Here is a 27,327-nt window from a genome sequence, read left to right as displayed (position 1 = left end):
CGTCGTGGCTTATTAGCCCATCATTCACGCCCTAAGCCGCGGCTCAGAGCAGCACGGCGTCCTCGACATCGGCGTCCGCCATCAGCGCACGCCCCGCGGCCGGCTCCTTCCGCAGCAGGAGGCACTCCCTCTTGAAATGTCCTCTGACGCCGCACTTGTAGCACTTCCCGCGACGGTTGTCCCCTCCGCCTGATGCTGTGCTGGCCGCGCCGTCGTCGTCGTCCTCTCCGCGTGCACCGCCCCGGTGCCGCTCGCGCGCCCGCCACTGTGCCGCGGTGAGCATGAGCTGCTCACCGTCCGCCCGCTCGCCGCCTGCCTATCCTCGCCGACGCGGCCGCTCGTCGAACGCCTTCAGGCACCCGAGCGCGTCCTCGAAGAGAAGCTCCGACAAGTTGCAGAACTGCTCCATCCCGGCGACCGCCGCGTACAGACGATCCGGGACACAGTCCAGGAGCTTCCTCACTATTGCTTCGTCGTCAAGGGTCGCTCCCAGCCCGGTGTAGCGCGCCGCCATGCCGCTGATCTTCCCCGCGAACGCGTCCAGCGACTCGTCGCTCGCCATGCGCAGGAGCTCGAACTCCCTGCGCAACGTGCCCAGCCGCGCCGCCCGCACGCGATCAGTCCCGACGAACCGGGCCTTGAGGCTGCTCCGTATCTCCGCCGCGGTCTTCTTTGCGGCCACCTGCAGCAGCAAATCATCGGCGAGCGCCCAGAGCAGGTAAGCCCGCGCCGGCTTATCTTTCTTGGCGATCACCGCCAACGCGGCGTCCTCCGGCGGCACCACCGCCTCCCATAGTCCGGCGGCGTCCAGGTCGGCCTCCACCTTGATGGCCCAGGTGATGTAGTTCTCCCCCGTGAGCATCGGCGCTGCATGCGCCACCGTGCTGCCCGATCCGCCGGCGTACAGCATGATGGACATCGCCGGCGAGCTCCCTCCTCCACGCGGCTCTGATACCAATTGTTGGAACCGCCAACTCCTCACGGCAGCTCTCCTTTCCCTCGCACTCTGCTCGCTCACTGCTGCCGTGGCTGGCTCACCGGAGAGAAGAAGAAGAAGTTCAGACAAATTCAGAAAACGGTGGACACGGAGGTTTTTCCGGCGCTCACTCGCCCCCTTGTTGCCTCAAGCACGAACTCGACCGTGTCAACTGTTACAACGATCACCCCGTGGCTTTATATCCCCGAGCCAGCGCACTGGACACGCACCCACGCCTCCACTCGCCCGCGATCTACTCCACGCCCTGCATGCTCTCGCCGCGCCCGCTACGCACGCGCGTGCGCCAGCGTCTCGCGTTGAGCATCAACCAGGCGACCCGATCGCCCCACACGGATCGCCAACAGACACACACACTACCCGGTGCACGGACACGCCCATGCACCCAACGCACGCACACACGCACGCCCTAGTCCTCGGACCCGACGCGCCCAGCAAGTCCAGCGCGCGCCCATACCCGCGCTCGACGTGCCCGGCTTGGTCGCCGTAGCTTATTAGCCCATCAGGCTTCGTCGCCGTAGCTTATTAGCCCATCAGATACTACTCCACTACACTACACAGCACCGTACATCTGCAAGACACGAACCGTCGGACACAACACGAAAACTCTGGCACGGATTGGTCTAGCTAATCTAATGCACCTCCTCTTCCTTGTGGGTGTAGATGACGCAGTCCGCCCGGGGGTAGGCGACGCAGGTGAGCACGTAGCCCTCGGCCATCTGCGCGTCGTCCAGGAACGACCCGTCCACCTCGCCGGACGCCAGCTTCCCCGCGCACGTCGAGCACGACCCGGCCCGGCACGAGTAGGGCAGCTCCACGCCGGCCTCCTCCGCCGCGTCCAGGATGTAGGCGTCCTCCGCCACCTCCAGCTCCGTCTCCGCGCCATCGGGCCCGACGAGCTTCACCTTGTGCGCCGCCGCCGCCGTCCTGAACCTGGCCGACAGCCTCGCGCCGCCCGTCGCGGGTCGCTTCGGGAGGCGGCGGGACGCGGGGCGGTCCTGATCGGCTCCGGCGCGGCGGCAAACGCTGGCACGCACCTGACGCCGGAGGTAGGGACGCATGCTGTTGCTGCGCCCAGAGTTGCCATAGCTCAAAAGAAAACAGAACTTCGCTTGCGAGAGTACCGTGCGGTCGGCGATCACAACTTGAGAATCGCAGAGCACGCGTGCGCGGTATAAGTAGGCGTGCGTGCGATGTTGAGCCGCACCAGTAGCAACTTCGCCAGGAGCGTACGTGGCTGGTCTCCCTGGGAAATGGCCATCGAAGGTGACGAGTGACGACACGAAGGTGCTAGTGCAAAGTAGAACGATCAGAACCTATCCTGCTTCATCGAGAGAGAGAAGAAGATCCCAGAGGGGTGCCGCCGTACAGGTGACGACGTGTCGTGCAGCAAGAATACTTCGCGTGTTCTCTCCACGGGACAGAGGAGTGCTTCTGTATTATAGCGCGGCCTCGCCCACGCGTCCTCCTCAATTGGGCTGGCCCCAAGAAGTAGTGCTGTTTCTTTTCTTCCATTTTCTTTTATATCACATTTTGTTCATTTTTCTGTGTTCATACATATTAGTGTACTCGAGGTAAAATATGTTAATATTCTTCATGTAAGTTTAGGAAAAATTATTACTCCCTCCGATCTATATTCATCGTCGCTCATTTAGTACAACTTTGTGCTAAATCAGCGACAATTAATATGGATCAGAGGGATTAGTGTATTTTGGGTAAAACATCCTAATATTTTCATGCAAGTTAAATAAAAAAATGTTCATGTGTCTTAATAAATATTTATGTAAAGAAAACTGTCACATCAATTTTTTTTCATGTAAATAGAAATTCCACCGGAATTTTTGAAACATGTCCAAGAAACTTAAATAAGCGTTCACAAATAAGTATCAAATATTTGCATATTATCAGAAAAATATTCATGTATTTTGAAAAGTGTTCAAGCCTTTTTAAAAATATATATATAAACTAAAATGTGTTTGTGCATTTCAATTTTTTTCATAATTTAAATGGTATTCGTCCATTTAAAAAAATCATTCATGTAAGTTTGAAAATTGAGTGTTCAAAAAATATTCATGCAATTTTGAAAAATTAATAATGCAATTATAAAAAGTGTTTAAAATTCCAAAAATCTTCATATGAATTTATAGAAGTATATAATATTTCAAATATTGTGTTTTCAGAAAATCTCAAACCTTTTTACGAAATATTAGAATTGGTTACATTTTTATATTTTCTAATACAGGGGAAATATAAAAACAAAAGTAAAAAATAAAAAGGAAATAAAGCTACAAAAAAAAGAAAACATAATTGTTCCGAATAAACATGAGAAATCAATAGAAAAGGAACCCCCTGAAAACTAACAAACAAACATGTGTTTAGATGGTTAAAGGGACAGTGGTATCCCCAGCCTACCAGGGTTCAAGTCCTGGTGCTCGCATTATTTCTGGATTTATTTCAGTATTTCTGGCGATGCGCTTTCAATGGGAGGAGACGTTCCCGTCGACGACGAGGCGCCTACGGTAACTTCGTAAATCTCAAGATGATATGTCGACTCAGTCTTCAAAGGTGCTCATAGGGATAGAATGTGCGTATGTGCGTTCATAGGGGTGAGTATATGCGCGTATGTATGAGCGCTTGTGTCTGTACTGATGTTTAAAAAAAACCAGAACAAAACCGCAGGTACTGGGCCATGACCCATGTTTCCTGCACGAGAGGCGAAAATCCCGGAATATGTGACGCTCTTGGGCAAGCCTCGTGCATCGTTTTCCATTCCAAAGTTCTCCCTGGTTTTAGTGGGGGATTTTATTCTTTTGATTTTTCGCACGCCATGCCATGTCCGACTTTCATGTCTTACATCCTTTTTGATTTTTTTAAATCTTGAACATAGAAAAATTCTATGAGCCTTTAAATTCATAAAAATGTTTTAAAATTCATGACCAGTATCTTAATTTTGCAAACATTTTTAGAATTCTGATAACATTTTTAAAATGCCGTTCGCATTTAAAAAAATCATGTAGGTGATTCTCTATTTACATATTTTTGTCTTCATTTTATACTATTTTAAACTTTCATATTTTTAATGTATAAAAAATATTAAAAAAAACTTGCAAATCTGCAATTATTTCGGCCCATTGCCTCCTGTGGTGCATGCCCGTGACTAAATGGGCTAGAGCCCGCAGGGAGTACACACGCGTGTTACCTCATTGTTCCCCATTTTGTGTGAGGAATAGTAGGTCTAGGGCTAGTTCTTCTAGCTAATTCCCCTAAAATTGGATCCCTCCCCAGCTGCTCCTAGAATCATCAACCCCCATTTATTTGACAATCCTAACTAGTTAGAGTCAAATTAGCTATGATTGTCAGATGAATGAGGGTTGAAGATTCTTGGAGAAGACGGGAGGAGTCTGATTCTTGGAGAATCTGCCAAAAGAACTGATCCCTAATCTCATACTTTGCGGTGTATAGCCTTTGCAGGGACGACGAATGTAGATTGGTCACATTTTAACCTTCAGAGTCGAGTCGTATCAGCCTTATATGTGTGGGCTCTCGGTCGAACTCACATGTTGTGGGTTCCGAATATGTCATGCGATGTGCTGTACTCAAGCCATTCGGCTACTATGTGTGATATGGGCCAGTGAGGACAAAAACAATCAGAAAATCATTTGCAAGCAAATCTTATTTGTTGCTCATTGCGACAAAAATGGACAACATTTCACACCGAGTTGTCCATCGACTAGGCCTACTAGTGTTTTTTTGCTCTCAATTGTTTTTGTTTAGTTATTTTAGGTTTTGATGAGTTCTTTTCATCTTTTATTCCTCCAGTTTTCCTTTATAGTTTATAGTTTATATTTTCCCCCTTTCTTATTTGATTTATATTTTCTTATTTTGTAAATATATTCTATGTATTTTATAAATATTCATCATGTATTGAAATTATTCTTATATTTGAAAAATGTTCTTAAATAAAAAAATCATAAATTTAAACAATGTTCAGGAATGTAAAGAACTTCAAGAATAAAAAAAATTACATGAATTTAGAAGGGTATTCTTGAAGTTTAAAAAGTTCAGATTGTTTAAAAAAATCATCTTTCATTTTTATAAATATTTATGCATACGAAAATTGAAACAATGGGAAAAAAGAAAAGGTAAAAGGAATAAAAATTAAAAAATCTAAAGAAAAACCAAGAGAATAAAAGAACGCGGACAAAGATCAATGGGACCCAAGCAAAATTTGACAAAAGAAGTAATAAACAAATATATAAATGAACAGTATTGCACCGTGTATGTGACCGACCCAAATAACAAGTCTTCGTACGTTACCCACGCTATATAACACATTTGCTTGGCCACAATACTATTTAAACTAGATGATACCTCACACATTATTAAGGGAGTGTTTTACGATATACTTGAATGAAATTTGGTTGTATGGGATATGAATATATTAAAGTAATAATATGAGAAGTAAAATTAAAATACATATGATGTATTGCGTTTGATTATTATTGCATAGTTATAAAATATCTAATTAAATAAAAATAGCATAATAGAATGGAAATTCTTAGGCATGTTTGCAAGTTAAGGTGGGCTATTGCATAATCGTATGTTGAGATGTGCCTTTTCTCTGTCATGTTACATGCTAAGGTGGCATACTTGCATGTTGCAAAAAATAAACAATTGGGAGCTAGCTATTTAGACATAGACGATTTGAAATGCCAATTGTAACGTTCATATGGAGTTTGTTTACAGAAAATAACCCCGAGAAAGAAATTGTGTTACAGGCCTCGAAAAGGACTTGATCATTTGAGTTCATCCTCTTTGTTGCAAGTGGTGTTCTAGTGGGCTTAAGATCCTCCGCAGTACTGCACACAGTGCTATAGTGCGGATAACATATGGGGCTGGGTCCACACGACAACGACCGTACTGCACGGTGTGCTACAGCAGAGGATCCTAACTTGCTCTAGTGTAGCCATATTGTGCATTGACCCGCTATGTCAGGGAAGACCGTTACCTTCACAAATACAATACTACCTTGAAGTATTCAACTGGTTGACTGTAGCACAATCATTCTAGAATAGTAGTGTAGTATACGCAAAAGCAGTGGCCGAGCTAGCACAAAAATATTGGGTGGGCCGGATATACGAAGACTGCTACCAAATTAAATACCAATATATTATTGTGGGATAAACTTCATGTATTGCTCCAGCCTTAGACGGGCAATTGCCTTTTGAGCCTTGCCATAGCTCTGACGATGCGCAAAAGTATAAATAGAGATCTGGGATACACAAAATACAGTCTCAAATCATGTCATACAATTCTGCCATCTTATTCTGTTTCTGGATAAGACACAACCTTTACACGGCAACATACACAGTATTCCCACGTCGGCATGTTAATCTGGATATAAAGATTTTGATTATTATATGGTTATTATGGAATATTTATTGAATATGAGTAGCATGCATGGTGCATATTAAGGTGTGTCTTTTCCCTTGCATAATGGCATGTTGAAAGAATTAAATTTAATAGAGTATGCATGATGGTGGTTGAATTGGGGTAGTTGCATATTAGATAATTGATGAGTTAGTAGGGATCAACTATCTAGATATACTAGACGCTGCCCTTGTGTTATTGTGGAATTGGACATATGGTCTTTAAACATTGTGTAGAATACTAATGGTCCTTATGGTTTAAACTATGTTGGAAATTTCCACACAAGCAAAAACTCTTAACATGAAAATTTATGCATGCCTTAATTTAAATGCAATGTGATTTAAATTCACTTAGAATGCACTAATGCATTTTGCATGGTAGAGAAATTCCGTTTGTAGGGCGAATGCAAGTAGATCAAACTAGTAAATCTAATGGCTCAAGAATTTTAATGATGTGAAAGCACGTATATTGAGATAATTAGAGGTATTGGAAATCATTCTCCTAGGTATATATAGGATATATGATATATAGGATTCGAAATGCCAATTGCAAAGTTCATATGGAGTTTGTTTGCAAAAAATAATCCCAAGAAAGAAATTGAGCTCCATTCCTCCAAAAGGACTTGAGCACTTGAGTTCATCTTCTTTGTTGTCTCTTGATGGTTCTGAAACGGCAACTGGTGTTCTTCTGCAGCCATATTGTTCATTGACCCGCTATGTCCGGGCAAACAGTAGCACATCATTGAAGTATTCAACCAGTTGACTGTAGCACAATCATTCTGGAATAGTAAGCATAACAGAGAGATCTCGGATACCAAATACAATTTCAAAACATGTCATACGTACAATCGGCATACTACACGCAGTATACGTACAATTGTGTTTCTGGATAAGATACAATTTAACACGGCGACATACTACACGCAGTATTCGCACGTCGGCATGTTGATCGACGTGCTCCTGACGGACGCAGTTAACAACATCAGCTCACACGCTGGACTTGACCTTATCGCTGAACCCCGTCTGCCCATCGAAGAACCTCGACCACAGCATGATCCCGCCGTACTTCGGCGACTTCTGCACCACCGGCAGCACCTCGGACACCAGGTCGCTCGGCTCCACGAACCCGCTGCCGGCGGCCGCGGGCGCCGCCGGGAGCCCCAGGAACACCTGGCGCGCCGGTATCGACGCCCACTTCTGCCACGCGCTCGCCAGGTTGCCCGCCCCGCCGGCCTTGGTGTACTGGCACGGCGGGTTGTTGTAGAACTGCACCCACACGTAGTCGAAGAGCCCCGTGCCGAGCGCGCCGCCGAGCCCGCCGAGCATCGCGTCCGGGAACGGGCACTGCGGCGCCGCCGCCAGGTACACCGGCTTGTAGGCGCTCCCCTTCCCGGAGTACTTCTTGAGCTCCCGCGCCAGGTCGTCCCAGTGCGCGCTCCCGCCGCTCTCGATGTCGAAGTCGACGCCGTCCAGCACCGCGTCGCCGAGGGGCCTCGTCGTCGACGTGCCGCCGAGGTAGTTGTCCCAGAGGTACTCGGCGACCTGCTTGGCGTCGGCGGCGGACGAGAGGCCGTAGCTGCCGACGCCACCGCCGATGGAGAGCAGAACCTTGATGCCGCGGCTCTGGCAGGCCTTGACGTCGGCGCCCACGAAGGTGCACGAGCCGCTGGTCGCCGGGTCGCAGTGCCCGGCCAGGTTCAGCAGCGGCTTCTGGCCCCTCCCGAAGGTGAAGAGGAAGGCCACGTTGACGAACTTGTAGTTCCCCGTCGCGCACGCCTGCGCCAGCGTGCCCTCGTTGCCGTTCTGGCCCCAGTAGATCGCGATGCCGCCCGCGCGCGCCCCGGCGGCCAGTCCGGCCATTGTCACCGCAATGAGCAACAGCATTGCCGGAAACACTTTGCTCGCCATCTTTGTTTTGTTGGAAGCTGGAAACTTGGAATGGAGCTACTATGCTGGAGAAGGTTCTTGGTACGTGTATATATAGCCAGTAGAACCCGGCGAGGTGTGCGGAGGCAGCGGCGCCGTGGCTTCGTTGATTCGTTCCACGGCTCACCATTTGTTAGGTCTGCTCAACGCCGTCGCAAGTTGACCGGGCATGCACCTCTGGATGAAGATAGCTCTAGGAGAATGAGTGGCGCGGGCATCCGGGGCTTAATTATCGTCGCAATCAGGGCCGTTGGCGGTACGAGTAGTATGATATTCGCGCATGACGGTGCAGGCTGATCACTGTCGGCAGTGGTTGACCTTTGACCCGTGTGAGCTGGTCGTCGTTTTGAGAGCATCGTCCACCAATCTCGCGCCCGATTGCGTCCATCTCTCGCGGCGCGACGACCATTCTTCCTGTTCTCCTATGAAGTTTCTTCGACTCGCTGAATCGTTCGGTGCGTGAGAGCGCTGTAATACTGCCGCAATGCCCTTATCTTTCCACAATACGCGCGAGTATGACCAAATTTGCTACGTACTAGTACTTATCTGTTTGGAAGTTTGAAGTCCCAGTTGTCTCTCCTGTATCACGGGCACATTGTGGAACTGAGTGGATACCCTTATCATTTCGTCTGAATCGTGTCGATCTCGTGCAGTCCTTGTCAGTGCTGAATTGTGACGCATAGGTGTCCATATTTATCAATTCAATGTGTTCGTGGTGGAACCCAATGAACTTAAAGAAGAACAACTCAATGGCCCTCAAAGTGTCTGCATTATCAATTCAACGATTCAGCCATTGAGCCTGTAGTGTGTAGTGGACAAGCCCGGGACTGCTCGTTGAACAAAACAACGGCATGTGACTCGCACATCTTCGAACTGCTCCGGAGGGTAGGCCGAAATCCCCCAAACTTTACGGCTAAACACGACGATGAACAGCTTTCAGGGATGGCCCTAGCTAGATGTTTGATGGAACATTTTAGTAACACCAATGGACTGTGAAATGGACAATAGGCCGGATGGATTGGGTGGTTCTGTGTACTCATCCGAATCCCCAACCTGACAATAACTCTATACTGGATAATGTAAGTGCACCGGCCACTGAATAATTGGAGGGAAAAGGTTGATATCATAAAGGACATGATTGGAAGTTTTAGGCATTATATATGTATGAACAAGGAACGGCCGCACTGATAACATTTAGTGCCAAAGAGAGCCCCACTGGAATATGTCATTTGGACATGTGATCAACGCACAATACTAATTCATAATCAATTTCAAAGTGCTACTTGCATGAAAAAGAGATTTGGTAGTAAGAGTATCCATAGAAAATAAAATAAAGTTCAGAGCTTCACGTGCAGTTGTTCAGGAAAATTGTAAGAAACTAATGAGATTACAAAGAAGGTACTCCCTCCGTCCGGTGAAGAGTGTACATCTAGAAATTTTCGAACAAATTATGGGCTTGAGTAAAAAATACATTGGAAAGGTGCAAGCCACCATCTCTCTCCTCTTTAGTTACCCAACCCCCAATGAGCTAAGTGCATGTAGAAATTAAAAAGACCATATGTAGATTGCTATTGGTCTTGATTACCGTGTGATGAGAGAGAAGTATTTTTTCCTACTTTAAAGTGCATTGGGAAGATAGAAGTACACTCTTTTGTGGATAAATTTTAAAGCTAGATGTACACTCTTCACCGGACGAAGGGAGTAGGAGTTACAAGAAAATGCATTTTTTAGCAAATAGCTGGGTTTATTGATCAAATAGGAATCTATGATTGACCAAGCATACAAAACTTGCACAAAGCAATAGAGCCTTTGATGAAACAAATACTCTAAAATCATCGGCACCCCATGCTCCGCCATCTGCATCTCATATTCCTTCAACTCTCATGTGAAGAGATTGTAATAAATTGATTCAATATTAAATGGAATGACTTTCTCAAGGGTTTTGATGATCCATATGAATCCCTTACCTCAAGAGATGCGAAACTAATTCTTCTAAAGGCATTATGCCATGGGACTCACCCTTTGCAAGGTATAGTTCTTTCATCGTTGGATTGCCAAGGAAGATGGCTGAAAGCACGAAAGGATGAGAGAACCACCGACCAACACAAACTCGACTCCACCATAAGATGGACACCGCAATCGAAGAGTAGATTGCAGCGTTGTAATAGAAATCCACCGGGTTGGGAGTGTTGATCCATGAGACCAAACACCACATAGTCCCGATATCAAACGCATCAGCCACATACCTAAACAAGAAAGCGGAACACTTTTATTATGGCGGTGCTGCTACCCAGCCAGGTTGTGTTTGGTTCAAGGGACGGGCTAGGCTGAATATGGGTATCCCCAACTAGCTGGGTAGCGATAGCCTTTTTTTGTTTGGTTGGGTGGGTAAGATTGGCCCTTAGGCCAACTCTAGCCGATCCCTTATCTGGCTATAGAGGAGTAAAATTTAGGTTTTGCTCCTCTATGTCGTACCTAGCCGAACTCCTAAAACCTATAAGGGAGGACAACTTTTACTTCCCCGCTGAAAATCCCCTCCAAGCCGCCTAAATATACTCAGCGTTTGCTCAGCCGAGTAAAAGTTGCCCACCTTTATCTCCCGCCCTCGTGACTCCGCCATTCCCGCTCCCATGTGCCGCCTCGCCACAGATGACCAGCCCAATCGCCGGAATGGATTGTCAAGACGCTTTTGCCACCCCACCGGCCACCGCCGCCGGCTTGTTGCCGCCGAAAACCACACCGTACCATCGTCCGCGTGGGAAAAAAGTTGGGGATGAAAAAGCTCCACCGGCCACAAGCACCGGCTCCAACCGCTGGCTCATTTGTTTTGTTGTCGTAGCGTGAAGATGAACACGACCGAATTTTTAGCGTCTTTGAAGTCCTCGGATACGATGGGCTAGATGGTCTCAGTTATGATTCAATTTGGGATCATTCGGAGGCGGCCGACGAAGAGGAGGTGGCCGATGGAGACTAAGTTGAGGAGGTGGCCAGAGCAAGTGGGAGGTCGTCAAGGTCACGAACTCACAACTACAATCAACTTGAGGATGTTGCTCTATGCTATGCTTGGATGAACATCTTCACGGATGCAACGATTGAAACGAATCAAACCAATGCTATGTTTTGGGAGAGAATTGCGAACTACTACAATAACTCTGTGAAGGTGACATCAATTTGAAACTCGTGATGATATATATGTTTGTTAACGGTTATGTTATGCATGTTTTAATTTGAATGTTTTATGGTATATATTGTAAAATGTTTGAAGTTCATGCAAGTAGGACACAAAACCTATGCAGTTTTTTTACCCCACTAAGTTTAGGGGATCGGCTAGGTGCACCTACAAACAGAAAAACATTTTGCCCGCAACGCGAGCATAGAGGTGGTTGGCGCCGTCCACCACTTCTTCGCAATTGGGGATAGCCTGATTTTTGTGGAATATTCGAAGCATCTGGCTGCCCCTGTCCCTCCTCGCCCTTGAACCAAAAGGGTGGCAGCCACTGTAAAAATGGCTATCCCTGTCCCGGGGAGGGATAGCCCTGCATCCAAGCAAATACACTCTTAAAGTAGTATTCACAATAAAGATGGATGTGTGTGCATCAATCCATAGAGGGGTCAATGAGTTTTCTCTTTTCGCAAACAGGAAGAAAGAAAGAAGAGCCAGCCATAATAGTTTATAAGAGAACATAAAACAACAATCTACAAACTGTTGCGTGATGTTTATTGTGCTGAAATACTGGTACACACTGCTACCATCTAGTGCCAACTACACTGGGCTCTCCAGTAACAATTCCGAGACATCAACAAAGAATATGCACATAAAAAAATACAACCACAAACATGAAAAGGGCAAACAACATAGTACACAAAACGCCCACATGCAATATCGCCGGGATGAACACATATAGCCACGAGAATCACACGTCGCTCTTGATGGCGGAGCTGTAGCCCGTACGGTCGTCATAGAACTTAGACCACAGCATGACACCACCGTACTTCGGAGAGCCCTTGATGAGCGGCAACACACGCGAGGTGAGCTCGCTGGCAGGGACGAACCCTGTGCCCGCCGCGTCCTTGGAGGCTGGAAGCCCCAGGAAGATCTTCCCCGCCGGCACCGACTCCCATTTCTTCCACGCGTCCATGAATGCCTTACGCCCCGCACTGAACTGACATTCCTCGTTGTTGTAAAACTGCACCCAAACAAAGTCGAATAGCCCTGTGTTGATCGCACCGCCGTCCCACTCGTCGGGGAACGGGCACTGCGGCGCCGCGCTCAGGAGCACCGTCTTGCTGCCGTTTTTGCCCAAATCCTTGAGGTCCCTGTGCACATGGCGCCAATATATATGAGCACGTAGACGTCAATACACGACTAGTTGGAACGGCGCGCGGGTGTGAACTAGTTACTCCAGCTTACCTGGCGAGGTTGTTCCAGAACTTGGCACTGCCAAGCTCGATATCGAAGTCGATGCCGTCAAGCGCGACGTTGCCGAGGGGACCGGACGACGACGCGCCACCGAGATAGTTGTTCCAAAGGTACATGGCAACCTGCCGGGCGTCGCCGGGGGACGAGAGGCCGTAGCTCCCGTCGCCACCGCCGATGGAGAGCAGGACTTTGACGCCGCGTCGCTGGCACGCTTTGATGTCCTTGCTCTGGCTTCTACAACCACCCGAAGAAGGGTCGCAGTGGCTGGCAAGGTTCAGCTCCGGCGTCTGGCCCTTGCCGAACTTGGGGAGGAAAGCGAGGATGATGAACTCGTAGTTTCCGGACGCGCACGTTTCGGCCAGCGACGCCTCGCCGTCGTTCTGGCCCCAGTACACGGCGATGCTGCCGGCGTGGCATGTGGCGAGGAGCGCCACCAAGAGGGTGGCGGTGAGCTGGAAGGGAGTGAGCGCTCGGCTTGCCATGGCTGGGTTCAAGCGTGCCTGAGCAACTTAGATGGTACAGAAAAGAGTGGAGACTGGTGAGGTAGCGAGGAGCTAGCTCTGTATCTTGAGTTGTGATGGCTATTGCGTATGGTGTCTGGGTTTTATAGTGGCCTTGATGGAGCGTCATGGATATTTTGTAGTGGCTTCCGTGCCGTCCCACGTCCGCTCCTGCCATGTCTGAATTTACCGAGGGTGCCCGCGGTTAGGTAAAGCTGATATGCAGAAATATTTGGTTGCGGCCGATATGTTTCGATGCTTATATTAATTTACTTGGAGTGTTCATCAAAGAGTAGTGAATGAGAGCGCGCCCAAGTCACAAACGCTCCACCGTACTCAACCGAAACTCAACAATGCGTGCGACAAAAACTGCGGCATCTCCTCTATTTTCTGTCCCAGCAACGTCCCAAACAGAGCGCATTCATATTCAAAGCCTTGTATAGACGGCACTTTAGTTTATGGACAACTCAAATCAACCTCAATGAGGCGAAGTGCTTAAGGCCATCTCCAACGCCGACCTTAAATCGGACACCGCATATGTCTGCGGATACGGACGAGAGAGCCAAACATCCAAAACTATCCACATATATTTAGTTATATTTCAGAAAATAATTATCAAAAGTGAACAAATTTAATACATATTTAAACAAAGCAGACGACCATGCGCACTGGAACACGGGAACCACTACAACGGAGCGAATTAAGATGATCACCAGCGCGGCGGCGCCGAGAGCAAAACAGGTATTAAGAGCAACTCCAACGGACCGACACAAACGAACGGTGTTTTTGTCCGTTCGGATCGGCCGCCCGCCCGCCGTTCGCCCTCTTTTAGTTTTGAATCGGCAGTGCGCCTAACAGGCCGATCTATTTTATAACCGTGTGCGTTTTAGATCATGCCAGCGGTCATGCCGTCGCCCTGGTTTTGGCGCTCCAGCGCGCGGGAAAGGTTCACGCGCGGGGGAAAGCGGCCTAGCGCGCGCTGGTTTTCGCGCTCCAGCGCGCGGGAAAGATTCGCGCGCCGCGGCCGGCGCTCGTTATAAGAAGGCCTCCCTCCACACTCTGCCCCGCTCATTGTCCGCCGTCCACTCGTCTCGCCTCTGCGCCACCATGTCGATCCGCCGGCTGGGCGCTTCGGATTTTCGCGGAGTCCGCGAGCGCCGCTCCGGCGCCTTCTTCTTCGAGATCTGGTTTCGTGAGAAACGTCTCATCCTCGGCATCTTCGACACCGCAGAGGAGGCGGCCCGCGCGCACGACGCGGCGGCGTGGCGCCTTCTGAGGCCTCGTCGGGATATGAATTTTTCCGACGTGTCGAGCCAGCGGGCGCATGATCTGGCGCCTCTCCCACGGCTTTTCACTGACGAGGATCGTCGTGTCCACCGGAGGCGGCGGCGTCGCCTCACCATCGCCGAGATGGACGTGGAAGCCATGGTGGTGTGGCGCGAATGCTTCCCGCAGGACATCGTCGACGAGCGCCAGTTTTACAAGCAAAGGTGGTTGGAGAGGGACGCGAGGAGGACGGAGCGAGCCGCCTATCGGGAGGACAAGCGTTCGCGGAAGCAGGCCGCTCAATTGAAATTGAAGCTACAGGAAAGGTCGGGTTGGGACTTTGAAGACGAGCAGCATGCTGACGCCTACATTCAGACGTCGGAGGACGACATTACCGAGTCGGAGTCAGAAAGCGACGAGTAGTAGTCTTTTTTTTTATCTGTGTACGGTAGAACTATCTATGTATCCATTTTATCGGAAAAAATAGCGGCCGCGTCAGCGACGAAGCAGGCGGGCGAGGGTGTGCTGTTTGATGGGGAGGGCCAAGCCAATGTGCCACCGACCAGCGGACCCGGTAAGGAAAGAGGACGAGCGCGCGCGTCCGTCTCGTGTCCGCGCCAATACAAATCCGGCTTAAAAATGGGTTGGGAATGAGTTGACAGGCGGATGAAAGCGCACGCGCGTCCGTTTGGGTCGGCGCGTTGGGCCGACTTTTTTATCCGTGTCGATTCAAACGGACGGCCGCGGACGAAATTGATCGTCCCATTGGTGTTGCTCTAAGACGATGATCGCCCTAATCACCTGGCAAATCTTGCTAAAGCGCGATACATGTGTGTTCAGAGCGAAGCAAGCAAACGCAAGGCACGTCGTGGAAGCTTGCCGAAGGGACATAGAACAGTGGAGGATGGCAGGCGCGACATGCATAGAGCACTCATTTGAGGATGTAACGTGAGAAGTCCCTTTATGAATCTGGTAGTCTGTAGCTGAGTCTTTTCGGACTACACGTACCCTTAACCCTCAATCACTTGATCAATTTTGTAACCTTGCTTCTGCTAAATCAACGGAAAACCAGCAACGCTGGGTACTTAAAAAGATATATGCATTTGAACTTGAGTAATTTTTACATGAAATCGGACGCTTTTCATTTAAACCGTAGCAAATTAATTACATTTCAATATATTTCAACTAGCCCGTGCGCTAAACCTAGTCTAAGTGACCGCCGGCGCCTGTTCTTGTGTCCCGCAGGCCATGAGCCTTGAGAAGTGAAGCTTTGCCTTTGCAAATTGCAAGCGGCTAATCGGCCCACGATGTTGAACCCGTCAAGCTTGACTTTAATGGGAAGGGGGGGGGGAGTGGTGGCCTTCCTAGGACCCAAGCGCCAACAACTCCCATGCTCTACTCTTCATCGCTGTCGATGGCGCCTGCGGATGTGTCGGCTTCGTGGTCGTGGCGGCGAGGCGCGACCGTGACAGAGCTGGCAACCTTGTCCTCATCATCGGTCTAGTCGTACACTTCATCTGCCGCCTCATCAATCTCCTTGAAGGCGTCTTCTAACTCCGCCTGATGGAGGCAGTACCGCCAGCGATCACGACAGATATCGCGGGCTGAGCGATAGGAGTCGAGCAGAACCTCTGCTCGGGCACGTCCATGTCAGGCGCGATGGTTGTGCCGGCGGTGAATTGCTCCTTTGCGCGCCAGTGCTCATCGCGGAGGTTGCGGTTGTACTTCTGATCGGCCTGCGCCTGCCAGAACGCGACTCGTCGCTCTTCCAACACCATCTCGGTGTAGTGAGCACGGGCCGCGCTGATGGTAATTCTGGCATTGGCCAGCGAGAACGGCGACGCCGACTCGTCGTCACCTACCTCTTCCATTGGGGCGTTCGCAATGTTGGCCTTCATCTGCCTGTCGACCTGCCAGCCGACTGGAATAGCGACAATCTCTTGCTTCTGCTAGGACAAGAGGTTGTCCTAGACGGCTTTGGAGCTCAAGGAGGCCATTTCACTTGTGTTGCCGAGAGGAGAAAGAGAGCATAGGAGGTTGGATGTCGCTATGGCTGGGCCTGGAGTTTAAATAGAAGGCGCATGGCAGGACAACCGGCGAGGTGGTTAATGGTGGGCGGCTGACGGACAGACGGGTGACGTTGGAGCATGTTCCTCGGCATACGCACATGTTTAATGTAGGTAAGCAGGCAGTTGGGCTATCGTTTGAACGTGAAGCAGTCGCATGCACCGGGAAGTGGCGCGGGCGGTGCTCTCGGCTCGTGTGCCGCTTCAGTGCCGGAGCGACGTGAGAGGTCGCATCCATTTTGAGCCGGCATGAATGCGGTAGCGGCGCTAATCGCTTCGGGCAGGAAAGGGCGCGTGCGAGAGAGAGTTTCTGGGTGGGCCAGGTTTGTCGGATGCTTGCGTGGCAACGGTTCGGATGCCCCACAAAGCACCCACCCCACTAGTTTGCTTCTGATTTGCGGGAAAATGACCGGACCGCTGAGCGGACCGATGTAGGATCGCGTTTGATGGCAAAACACGTTTGAACCATGCGGTGTGGACAGTTGTAGACGATTTGAGGGTTGGCGTTGGAGATGCCCTAGGAGCATCTAAGCGAATATGGGAAGGCCCGGGCATGCCTGGACGTGTCTGCCACGTCAGACTAATTGTAGGGACCCACACGAAAACCCACAGAAAACATGATCTAATAATTTAAGTCTTGATTAGTTTTCCTTTTTGATTGATTGAGTTCTTCAATTGCTGCATCGATGGGATCGACAACATTTGTTCTTCTTCTCTGTTATTTTTTTCTGTTCAACCCATTGTGCTAATGTGTAGAGAAAAAGTGCGTGATAACGTGTTTTAAGTAAAAATTGCAGAATGAGAGAGATGAATGTGTAAAGGATTCATTGGTCTTTCTTGGTGATAGTAATAGAGTAGTATTTATACCCAGACGTGAATACACATGTTGCTTAAGAGTTAAGAAAATACATGCCAATAAACTAGATTGACTAGCAACTAGGAACCTTAGTAGCCACCAAGAGAGCCAACCTTTCCGACGCCGTCTTCCGGTGGCTCCCCTCCGTCGGCGATCTTTTGGTCGTTGGTGGTGAGGGGGTCGCCGGATCCTGCGTGTGTGTATCGTTTTAGCTTTATGTTCTAGGCCCCTAGTATTTTAGATTTTTGGATCGTTTGACGTCTTGACTTCAATGATGGTGACGTCGATGCTGAATAAAGAAGCTCCATATTCTTCTCCGATGAGACGATCTTCTGTATGATCGGCAATGGATTTGGGAACCAGTCTGTTCAAGCCGGGATGTCGTGGTGGCGACGACATCCTTGTGGTGGACATGTGTCCTCGGGCTCCGTCGTTGCGGCGACGTCTGCTCCAACTTCGGTGCGAAGCTTGGGAGGTAGTCCAAGAGCGAATGTAGATTATGGTCTACATCGACGACATCTGAAAGAAGGAATGTATGCTGGGTTCATGGTTGATGGATGACTGATATGTCTCCAACGTATCTACTTTTCCTAACGTTTTTTCTCTTGTTTTGGACTCTAATTTGCATGATTTGAATGAAGCTAACCCCGGATTGATGTTGTTTTCAGCAGAACTACCATAATGTTGTTTTTGTGCAGAAATAAAAATTCTCGGAATAGAACGAAACTTTGCTAGGATTTTTATACAATAAACAAGAATTTCTGGAGCCAAGACCCACCGGAGGGGAACACCTGGCTGGGCACAACCCACCAGGGTGCGCCCAGGTGGGTTGTCCCCACCTGGTGGCCGCGCAAATCCTGATTCCAACTCCATAAATACCTATTTTTCCAGAAAAAAATCAGGGAGAAAGAATTATCGCGATCCACGAGACGGAGCCGCCGTCACCTCCTGTTCTTCATCAGGAGGCCAGATCTGGAGTCCGTTTGGGGCTTCGAAGAGGGGGATCTTCGTTCTTCGTCATCACCAACCCTTCTCCATCGTCAATTCCATGATGCTCCCCACCGGGAGTGAGTGATTCCTTCGTAGCCTCGCTGGTCGGTGAGGAGTTGGATGAGATTCATCATGTAATCGAGTTAGTTTTGTTAGGGTTTGATCCCTAGTATCCACTATGTTCTAAGATTGATATTGCTATGACTTTGCCATGCTTAATGCTTGTCACTTTGGGCCCGGGTGCCGTGATTTCACATCTGAACCGTTTATGTTATCACCATTATATCCATGTTCTAGATCCGATCTTGCAAGTTATAGTCACCTACTACGTGTTATGATCCGGCAACCCCGGAGTGACAACAGTCGAGACCACTCCCGGTGATGACCGTAGTTTGAGGAGTTCATGTATTCACTATGTGTTAATAATTTGTTTCGGTTCTCTATTGAAAGGAGGCCTTTGATACGTCTCCAACATATCTATAATTTTTGATTGTTCCATGCTATTATATTATCTGTTTTTGATGTTTATGGGTTTTATTATACACTTTTATATTATTTTTGGGACTAACCTATTAACCGGAGGCCCAGCCCAAATTGTTGTTTTCTTGCCTATTTCAGTGTTTCGAAGAAAATGAATATCAAACGGAGTCCAAATGGAATAAACCTTCTGGAAAGTTATTTTTGGAACGGAAGCAATCCAGGAGACTTGGAGTTTAAGTCAGGGAAGCTTCGAGGTGGCCACGAGGCAGGGAGGCGCGCCTGCCCCCCTGGGCGCGCCCCCACCCTCGTGGGGCCCTCGTGGCTCCCCTGACCGACTTCTTTCGCCTATTGATATGTCTCCGTAGTATCTACTTTTCCAAACACTTTTGCCCTTGTTTTGGACTCTAACTTGCATGATTTGAATGGAACTAACCCGGACTGACGCTGTTTTCAGCAGAATTGCCATGGTGTTATTTATGTGCAGAAACAGAAGTTCTCGGAATGACCTGAAACTTCACGGAACGTCTATTTGGAAATAATAAAAAATTCTTGCAAAAGATGAAGACCAGGGGGCCTACACCCTATCCACGAGGGTGGGGGCGCGCCCCCTACCTCGTGGGCCCCCTGGAGCTCCTCCGACCTCAACTCCAACTCTATACATTTGCTTTCGGGGAGAAAAAAATCAGATAGAAGGATTCATCGCGTTTTACAATATGGAGCCGCCACCAAGCCCTAAAACCTCTCGGGGGGGCTGATCCGGAGTACGTTCGGGGCTCCGGAGAGGGGAATCCATCGCCATCGTCATCATCAACCATCCTCCATCACCAATTTCATGATGCTCACCGCCGTGCGTGAGTAATTCCATCGTAGGCTTGCTGGACGGTGATGGGTTGGATGAGATTTATCATGTAATTGAGTTAGTTTTGTTAGGGTTTGATCCCTAGTATCCACTATGTTCTGAGATTGATGTTGCTGGTTGATGCTCAGCGCGAGACGCGGGCGCACGAGCGTGCGTAGCGGGCGCGGCGAGAGCATGCAGGGCTGGAGTAGATCGCGGGCGAGTGGAGGCGTGGGTGCGTGCCCAGTGCGTTGGCTCGGGGATATAAAGCCACGGGGTGATCGTTGTAACAGTTGACACTGTCGAGTTCGTGCTCGAGGCAACAAGGGGTCGTTTGAGCGCCGGAAAAACCTCTGTGTCCATCGTTTTCTGAATTTGTCTGAACTTCTCCTTCTTCTCTCCGGTGAGCCAGCCACGACAGCAGTGAGCGAGCAGAGTGCGAGGGAGAGGAGAGCTGCCGCGAGGAGTTGGCGGTTCCAACAATTAGTATCAGAGCTGCGTGGAGGAGGGAGCTCGCCGGCGATGTCCATCATGCCATACGCCGGCGGATCGGGCAGCACGGTGGCGCATGCAGCGCCGGTGCTCACGGGGGAGAACTACATCACCTGGGCCATCAAGGTGGAGGCCGACCTGGACGCCGCCGCGCAGTGGGAGGCGGTGGTGTCGCCGGAGGACGCCGCGTCGGCGGTGATCGCCAAGAAAGATAAGTCGGCGCGGGCTTACCTGCTCCGGGCGCTCGCCGATGATTTGCTACTGTAGGTGGCCGCAAAGAAGACCGCGGCGGAGATATGGAGCAGCCTCAAGGCCCGGTTCGTCGGGGCTGATCGCGTGCGGGCGGCGCGGCTGGGCACGTTGCGCGGGGAGTTCGAGCTCCTGCGCATGGAGAGCGACGAGTCGCTGGACGCGTTCGCGGGGAAGATCAGCGGCATGGCGGCGCGCTACACCGGGCTGGGAGCGACCCTCGACGATGCAGCAATGGTGAGGAAGCTCCTGGACTGCGTCCTGGATCGTTTGTACGCGGCGGTCGCCGGGATGGAGCAGTTCTGCAACTTGTCGGAGCTGCTCTTCGAGGACGCGCTCAGGTGCCTGAAGGTGTTCGACGAGCGGCTGCATCGGCGAGGACAGGCAGGCGGCGAGCAGGCGGATGGTGAGCAGCTCATGCTCACCGTGGCACAGTGGCGGCCGCGCGAGCGGCGCCGGGGCGGTGCACGCGGAGAGGACGATGACGACAGCGCGGCCAACACAGCATCAGGCGGAGGGGACAACCGTCGCGGGAAGTGCTACAAGTGCGGCGTCAGAGGACATTTCAAGAGGGAGTGCCCCCTGCTATGGAAGGAGCCGGCCGCGGGGCGTGCGCTGATGGCGGACGCCGACGTCGAGGACGCCGGGCTGCTCTGAGCCGCGGCTTAGGGCGTGAATGATGGGCTAATAAGCCACAGCGACGAAGCCGAGCACGTCGAGCACGGGTATGGGCGCGCGCTGGACTTGCTGGGCGCGTCGGGTACGAGGACTAGGGCATGTGTGTGTGCGTGCGTTGGGTGCATGGGTGTGTTCGTGCACCGGGGTAGTGTGTGCGTGTCTGTTGGCGATCCGTGTGGGGCGATCGGGTCGCCTGGTTGATGCTCAGCGCGAGACGCGGGCGCATGCGCGTGCGTAGCGGGCGCGGCGAGAGCATGCAGGGCGTGGAGTAGATCGCGGGTGAGTGGAGGCGTGGGTGCGTGCCCAGTGCGCTGGCTCGGGGATATAAAGCCACGGGGTGATCGTTGTAACAGTTGACACGGTCGAGTTCGTGCTCGAGGCAACAAGGGGGCGTTTGAGCGCCGGAAAAACCTTTGTGTCCACCGTTTTCTGAATTTGTCTGAACTTCTCCTTCTTCTCTCCGGTGAGCCAGCCACGGCAGCAGTGAGCGAGCAGAGTGCGAGGGAAAGGAGAGCTGCCGCGAGGAGTTGGCGGTTCCAACAGTATCATCGTTCCGAACGCTGTATGATCTGTTTGCTCAAAGTGAATAGCATATCTTCAGTTTTGCTAGCTTTTTGAACGACAGAAAGCTAAATAGAAGATATTTCAACAAGACAGTTTGCTATGCTTAATGCTTGTCACTAGGGCCCGAGTGCCATGATTTCAGATCTGAACCTATTATGTTTTCATCAATATATGAGAGTTCTTGATCCTATCTTGATAGTCTATAGTCACCTATTATGTGTTATGATCCGTTAACCCCGAAGTGACAATGATTGGGATACTTACCGGTGATGACCGTAGTTTGAGGAGTTCATGTATTCACTATGTGTTAATGCTTTGGTCCGGTACTCTATTAAAAGGAGGCCTTAATATCCCTTAGTTTCCACTAGGACCCTGCTGCCACGGGAGAGTGGGACAAAAGATTTCATGCAAGTTCTTTTCCATAAGCACGTATGACTATATTCGGAATACATGCCTACATTATATTGATGAATTGGAGCTAGTTCTATGTCACCCTAGGTTATGACTGTTACATGATGAACCGCATCCGGCATAATTCTCTATCACCAATCCATTGCCTACGAGCTTTCCATATATTGTTCTTCGCTTATTTACTTTTCTGTTGCTACTGCTATCATCACTACAAAATACCAAAAACATTACTTTTCCTATCATTACCTTTTGCTACCGTTACCACTACTATCATATTACTTTGCTACTAAATACTTTGCTGCAGATATTAAGTTTCCAGGTGCGGTTGAATTGACAACTCAGCTACTAATACTTGAGAATATTCTTTGGCTCCCCTTGTGTTGAATCAATAAATTTGGGTTGAATACTCTACTCTCAAAAACTGTTGCGATCCCCTATACTTGTGGGTTATCACCTATATATATATATCAATATACCCTAGAAACATTGAGGAGCAGAATAGACCGGGAGTTCCGCCGCCAGAAGCCTCCGTAACCACCGAAAACCAATCTAGACTTGTTCTGGCACCCTGCCGGAGGGGGGAATCCCTCTCCGGTGGCCATCTTCATCATCCCGGTGCTCTCCATGATGAGGAGGGAGTAGTCCACCCTCGGTGCTGAGGGTATGTACCAGTAGCTATGTGTTTGATCTCTCTCTCTCTCTCGTGTTCTTGAGGTGGTACGATCTTGATGTATCACGAGCTTTGCTATTATAGTTGGATCTTATGATGTTTTTCCCCCTCTACTCTCTTGTAATGGATTGGGTTTTCCCTTTGAAGTTATTTTATCGGATTGAGTCTTTAAGGATTTGAGAACACTTGATGTATGTCTTGCATGTGCTTATCTGTGGTGACAATGGGATATCACGTGATCCACTTGATGTATGTTTTGGTGATCAACTTGCGAGTTCCGTGACCTCGTGAACTTATGCATAGGGGTTGGCACACGTTTTCATCTTGACTCTTCGGTAAAAACTTTGGGGCACTCTTTGAAGTTCTTTGTGTTGGTTGAATAGATGAATCTGAGATTGTGTGATGCATATCGTATAATCATACCCACGGATACTTGAGGTGACATTGGAGTATCTAGGTGACATTAGGGTTTTGGTTGATTTGTGTCTTAAGGTGTTATTCTAGTACGAACTCTATGATAGATTGAATGGAAAGAATAGCTTCATGTTATTTTACTACGGACTCTTGAATAGATCGATCAGAAAGGATAACTTTGAGGTGGTTTTGTACCCTACCATAATCTCTTCGTTTGTTCTCCGCTATTAGTGACTTGGGAGTGACTCTTTGTTGCATGTTGAGGGATAGTTATATGATCCAATTATGTTATTATTGTTGAGAGAGCTTGCACTAGTGAAAGTATGAACCCTAGGCCTTGTTTCAACGCATTGCAATACCATTTATGCTCACTTTTACCATTAGTTACCTTGCTGTTTTTATAATTTTAGATTACAAAAACATTTATCTACCGTCCATATTGCACTTGTATCACCATCTCTTCACCGAACTAGTGCACCTATACAATTTACCATTGTACTCGGCCATGAAGACACACGTTGCTGCGCCCGTTCATCTTAAACAGTAAACTACGATATATTTGAAACAGATGAACAATAGAAATATTTGATGAAATTTGAATGACTTAAGCTAGAATGCCAGGGTAGAGGGCATATTTATTTGAAGTTATAGCGGGCCCATTTGCATATTTATTTTGATGATGGTATTTCACATATTTGAAATAGTTAGCATATTTGAAGTTAGAATTGACCCATTAGCATATCAGGATTGGCTGTATTGGCTTGGATCTAGTAGTTAGAACATGTCAAGTCTCCTCCTAAATCAAGCACCAACGAATCTGGCGCTCCCTCTCATAAATAGGAGCACAAGATATGTGTCTAAATATACATGTCTACATAGCATCGAGATCAAGATGGTTATGCTAGTATTCCTGTATAAACAGAAACGTTGAGAAAACACAAGCATGAACAATAACTGATCCTGAACCACCCGGCAATGGTGGTCAGCGATCTCATCTCAAAAACCTTAAAAGAAAAACTGATCATGTGCAGCAAAAATATAATATATGTTTTTTCCCACAAACCTGGGCGGACACTGGCCCACTGAGCCTTGGACATATAATAGGATTTGCCCATACATGTGATGGATGGAGGTCGTGCTCGTTGCGCCTATATGGGCTTTTTTGGCCACCGATCAGCCCAACGACTGAGGATATCGCTAGCTCGGTATGCGGAGCAGCAGCCCGAGTACGTGCACTAGGTCATGACGCGGTGAAAACGCGATGTATCGGTGCTGGTTGTTACGACCAAATGATCTGGTCTGTTCCTGCTTCAAGTCTAACGGTTGAGGACGTCAAAACGCTGTGGTGGCTCCTAGCTAGCTGAGTTATACTGTTAAGTAATTGGGTGTGTTGGGGACACAAGAGACTCTTTGTTATTTGGTTGCAGGGTGATACGTCTCCAACGTATCTATAATTTTTGATTGCTCCATGCTATATTATCTTCTGTTTTGGATGTTTATGGGCTTTATTATACACCTTTATATCATTTTTGGGACCAACCTATTAACCCAGAGCCCAGTGCCAGTTTTTGTTTTTACCTTGTTTTAGGGTTTCGAAGAAAAGGAAAATCAAACGGAGTCAAATTGACCTGAAACTTCACGGAACTCATTTTTGGAAGGAAAGAAGCCCAAAATACTTGAAGTGCACGTAAGGGAAGTTTTGAGGAGGCCACGAGGTAGGGGGGCGCCCTCCCCCCTGGGCGCGCCCTCCACCCTCGTGGCCCCCCTGACGTACTTCTTCCGCCTATATATCTCCATATACCCTAAAAACATCCGAGAGCACAATAGATTGGGAGTTCCGTCGCCAGAAGCCTCCGTAGCCACCGAAAGCCAATCTAGACCCGTTCCGGCACCCTGCCGGAGGGGGAATCCCTCTCCGGTGGCCATCTTCATCATCCCGGTGCTCTCCATGACAAGGAGGGAGTAGTTCTCCCTCGGGGCTGAGGGTATGTACCAGTAGCTATGTGTTTGATCTCTCTCTCTCTCTCTCGTGTTCTTGAGATGATACGATCTTGATGTATCGCGAACTTTGCTATTATATTTGGATCCTATGATGTTCCTTCCCCCCTCTACTCTCTTGTAATGGATTGAGTTTCCCCTTTGAAGTTATCTTATCAGATTGAGCCTTTAAAGACTTGAGAACACTTGATGTATGTCTTGCTGATACGTCTCCGTCGTATCTATAATTTTTTATTGTTCCATGCCAAGATTATTCAACTTTCATATACTTTTGGCAACTTTTTTATACTATTTTTGGGACTAACATATTGATCCAGTGCCCAGTGCCAGTTCTTGTTTGTTGCATGTTTTTTGTTTCGTGGAAAACCCATACCAAACAGAGTCCAAACGGAATAAAAACTGACGGAGATTTATTTTGGAATATTTATGAATTTTGGGAAGTGGAATCATCGCGAGACGGTGCCCGAGGGGGGCACGAGGTAGGGGGCACGCCCTAGGGTGTCATGCACGCCCCTGACCCTCGTGGACACCGCGTAAGGCGGTTGATTCCCTTCTTTTGCCGCAAGAAAGCTAATATCCGGATAGAGATCGTGTTAAAATTTCAGCCCAATCGGAGTTACGGATCTCCGGGAATATAAGAAACGGTGAAAGGGAAGAATCTGAGAACGCAGAAATAGAGAGAGACAGAGAGACAGATCCAATCTCGGAGGGGCTCTCGCCCCTCCCTTGCCATGGAGGCCATGGACCAGAGGGGAAACCCTTCTTCCATCTAGGGAGGAGGTCAAGGAAGAAGAAGGAGGGGGGGCTCTCTCCCCCTCGCTTCCGGTGGCACCGGAGTGCCACCGGGGGCCATCATCATCACCGTGATCTACACCAACAACTCTGCCATCTTCACCAACATCTCCATCACCTTCCCCCCTCTATCTACAGCGGTTCACTCTCCCGCAACCCGTTGTACCCTCTACTTGAACATGGTGCTTTATGCTTCATATTATTATCCAATGATGTGTTGCCATCCTATGATGTCTGAGTAGATTTTCGTTGTCCTATCGATGGTTGATGAATTGCTATGATTGATTTAATTTGCTTGTGGTTATGTTGATGTCCTTTGGTGCCCATCATATGATTGCGCGCGTGGAGCACACCATAAGGTTAGTTATATGTTGATAGGACTATGTATTGGAGGGCAAGAGTGACAAAAGCTTTAACCTAGCATAGAATTGATGCATACGGGGTTGAAGGGGGACCAATTTATCTTAATGCTATGGTTGGGTTTTACCTTAATGAACGTTAGTAGTTGCGGATGCTGGCTAATAGTTCCAATCATAAGTGCATAGAATTCCAAGTCAGGGATGACATGCTAGCAGTGGCCTCTCCCACATAATACTTGCTATCTGTCTAGTAAAGTAGTCAATTTCTTAGGGGCAATTCCACAAATCCTACCACCACTTTTCCACACTCGCTATATTTACTTTATTGTTTCTTCATCTAAACAGCCCCTACTTTTTATTTACGCATTCTTTATTATCTTGCAAACCTATCCAACAACACCTACAAAGTACTTCTAGTTTCATACTTGTTCTAGGTAAAGCGAACGTCAAGTGTGCGTAGAGTTGTATCGGTGGTCGATAGAACTTGAGGGAATATTTGTTCTACCTTTAGCTCCTCATTGGGTTCGACACTCTTACTTATCGAAAACTGTTGCGATCCCCTATACTTGTGGGTTATCAAGACCTTTTTCTGGCGCCGTTGCCGGGGAGCAATAGCGTGGGGTGAATATTCTCGTGTGTGCTTGTTTGCTTTATCACTAAGTAATTTTTATTTGTTGTTCTTAGTCGTTCTCTATCTTTAGTTATGGGTAGGAAATGCAAAATACCAAAAAAAATAGTTGTACCTACTAAACTAATGGTTGAAGAACCACTCAAAATATATTACACTGCTGAAGCTTATTACTTGGATCATCTTCGATCCCTATGTGCTCATGCTGAAACCCCAACTAGCTTAGTTGAGGGCAAATCTTTAGATGAGCATGCTTGTTATGTGCGACACCATATATCTGAAAAAGGGAAACTATTATGGAGTCAAA

General features: G+C 48.7%; 2 protein-coding genes and 1 pseudogene across 2 annotated transcripts; all 3 read right to left on the bottom strand.

The window, feature by feature from the left end:
- Nucleotides 1-1,067: 1,067 nt before the first annotated feature.
- LOC123058816 (ferredoxin, root R-B1-like) lies at nt 1,068-2,289 on the bottom strand (annotated as a pseudogene).
- Nucleotides 2,290-7,228: 4,939 nt separating this feature from the next.
- On the bottom strand, nt 7,229-8,481 carry LOC123062680 (acidic endochitinase). Its single transcript, XM_044486316.1, has one exon. It carries the CDS (start codon nt 8,329-8,331, stop codon nt 7,411-7,413), a length of 921 nt encoding a protein of 306 aa, XP_044342251.1. The 5' UTR covers nt 8,332-8,481; the 3' UTR covers nt 7,229-7,410.
- A 3,724-nt stretch (nt 8,482-12,205) lies between these two features.
- Nucleotides 12,206-13,328, bottom strand: LOC123058815 (acidic endochitinase-like). The gene is made up of 2 exons (XM_044481489.1): nt 12,761-13,328; nt 12,206-12,666 (listed from the first exon to the last, which is right to left on the bottom strand). Exons 1-2 carry the CDS (start codon nt 13,249-13,251, stop codon nt 12,264-12,266), a joined length of 894 nt encoding a protein of 297 aa, XP_044337424.1. The 5' UTR covers nt 13,252-13,328; the 3' UTR covers nt 12,206-12,263.
- Nucleotides 13,329-27,327: the final 13,999 nt, after the last annotated feature.

This window comes from Triticum aestivum, chromosome 3A (genome assembly GCF_018294505.1).
Source record: "Triticum aestivum cultivar Chinese Spring chromosome 3A, IWGSC CS RefSeq v2.1, whole genome shotgun sequence".
Lineage (NCBI taxonomy): Eukaryota > Viridiplantae > Streptophyta > Magnoliopsida > Poales > Poaceae > Triticum > Triticum aestivum.
Note: the sequence above shows the minus strand (reverse complement) of the source record. Positions and strands in the feature narration are given on the sequence as shown.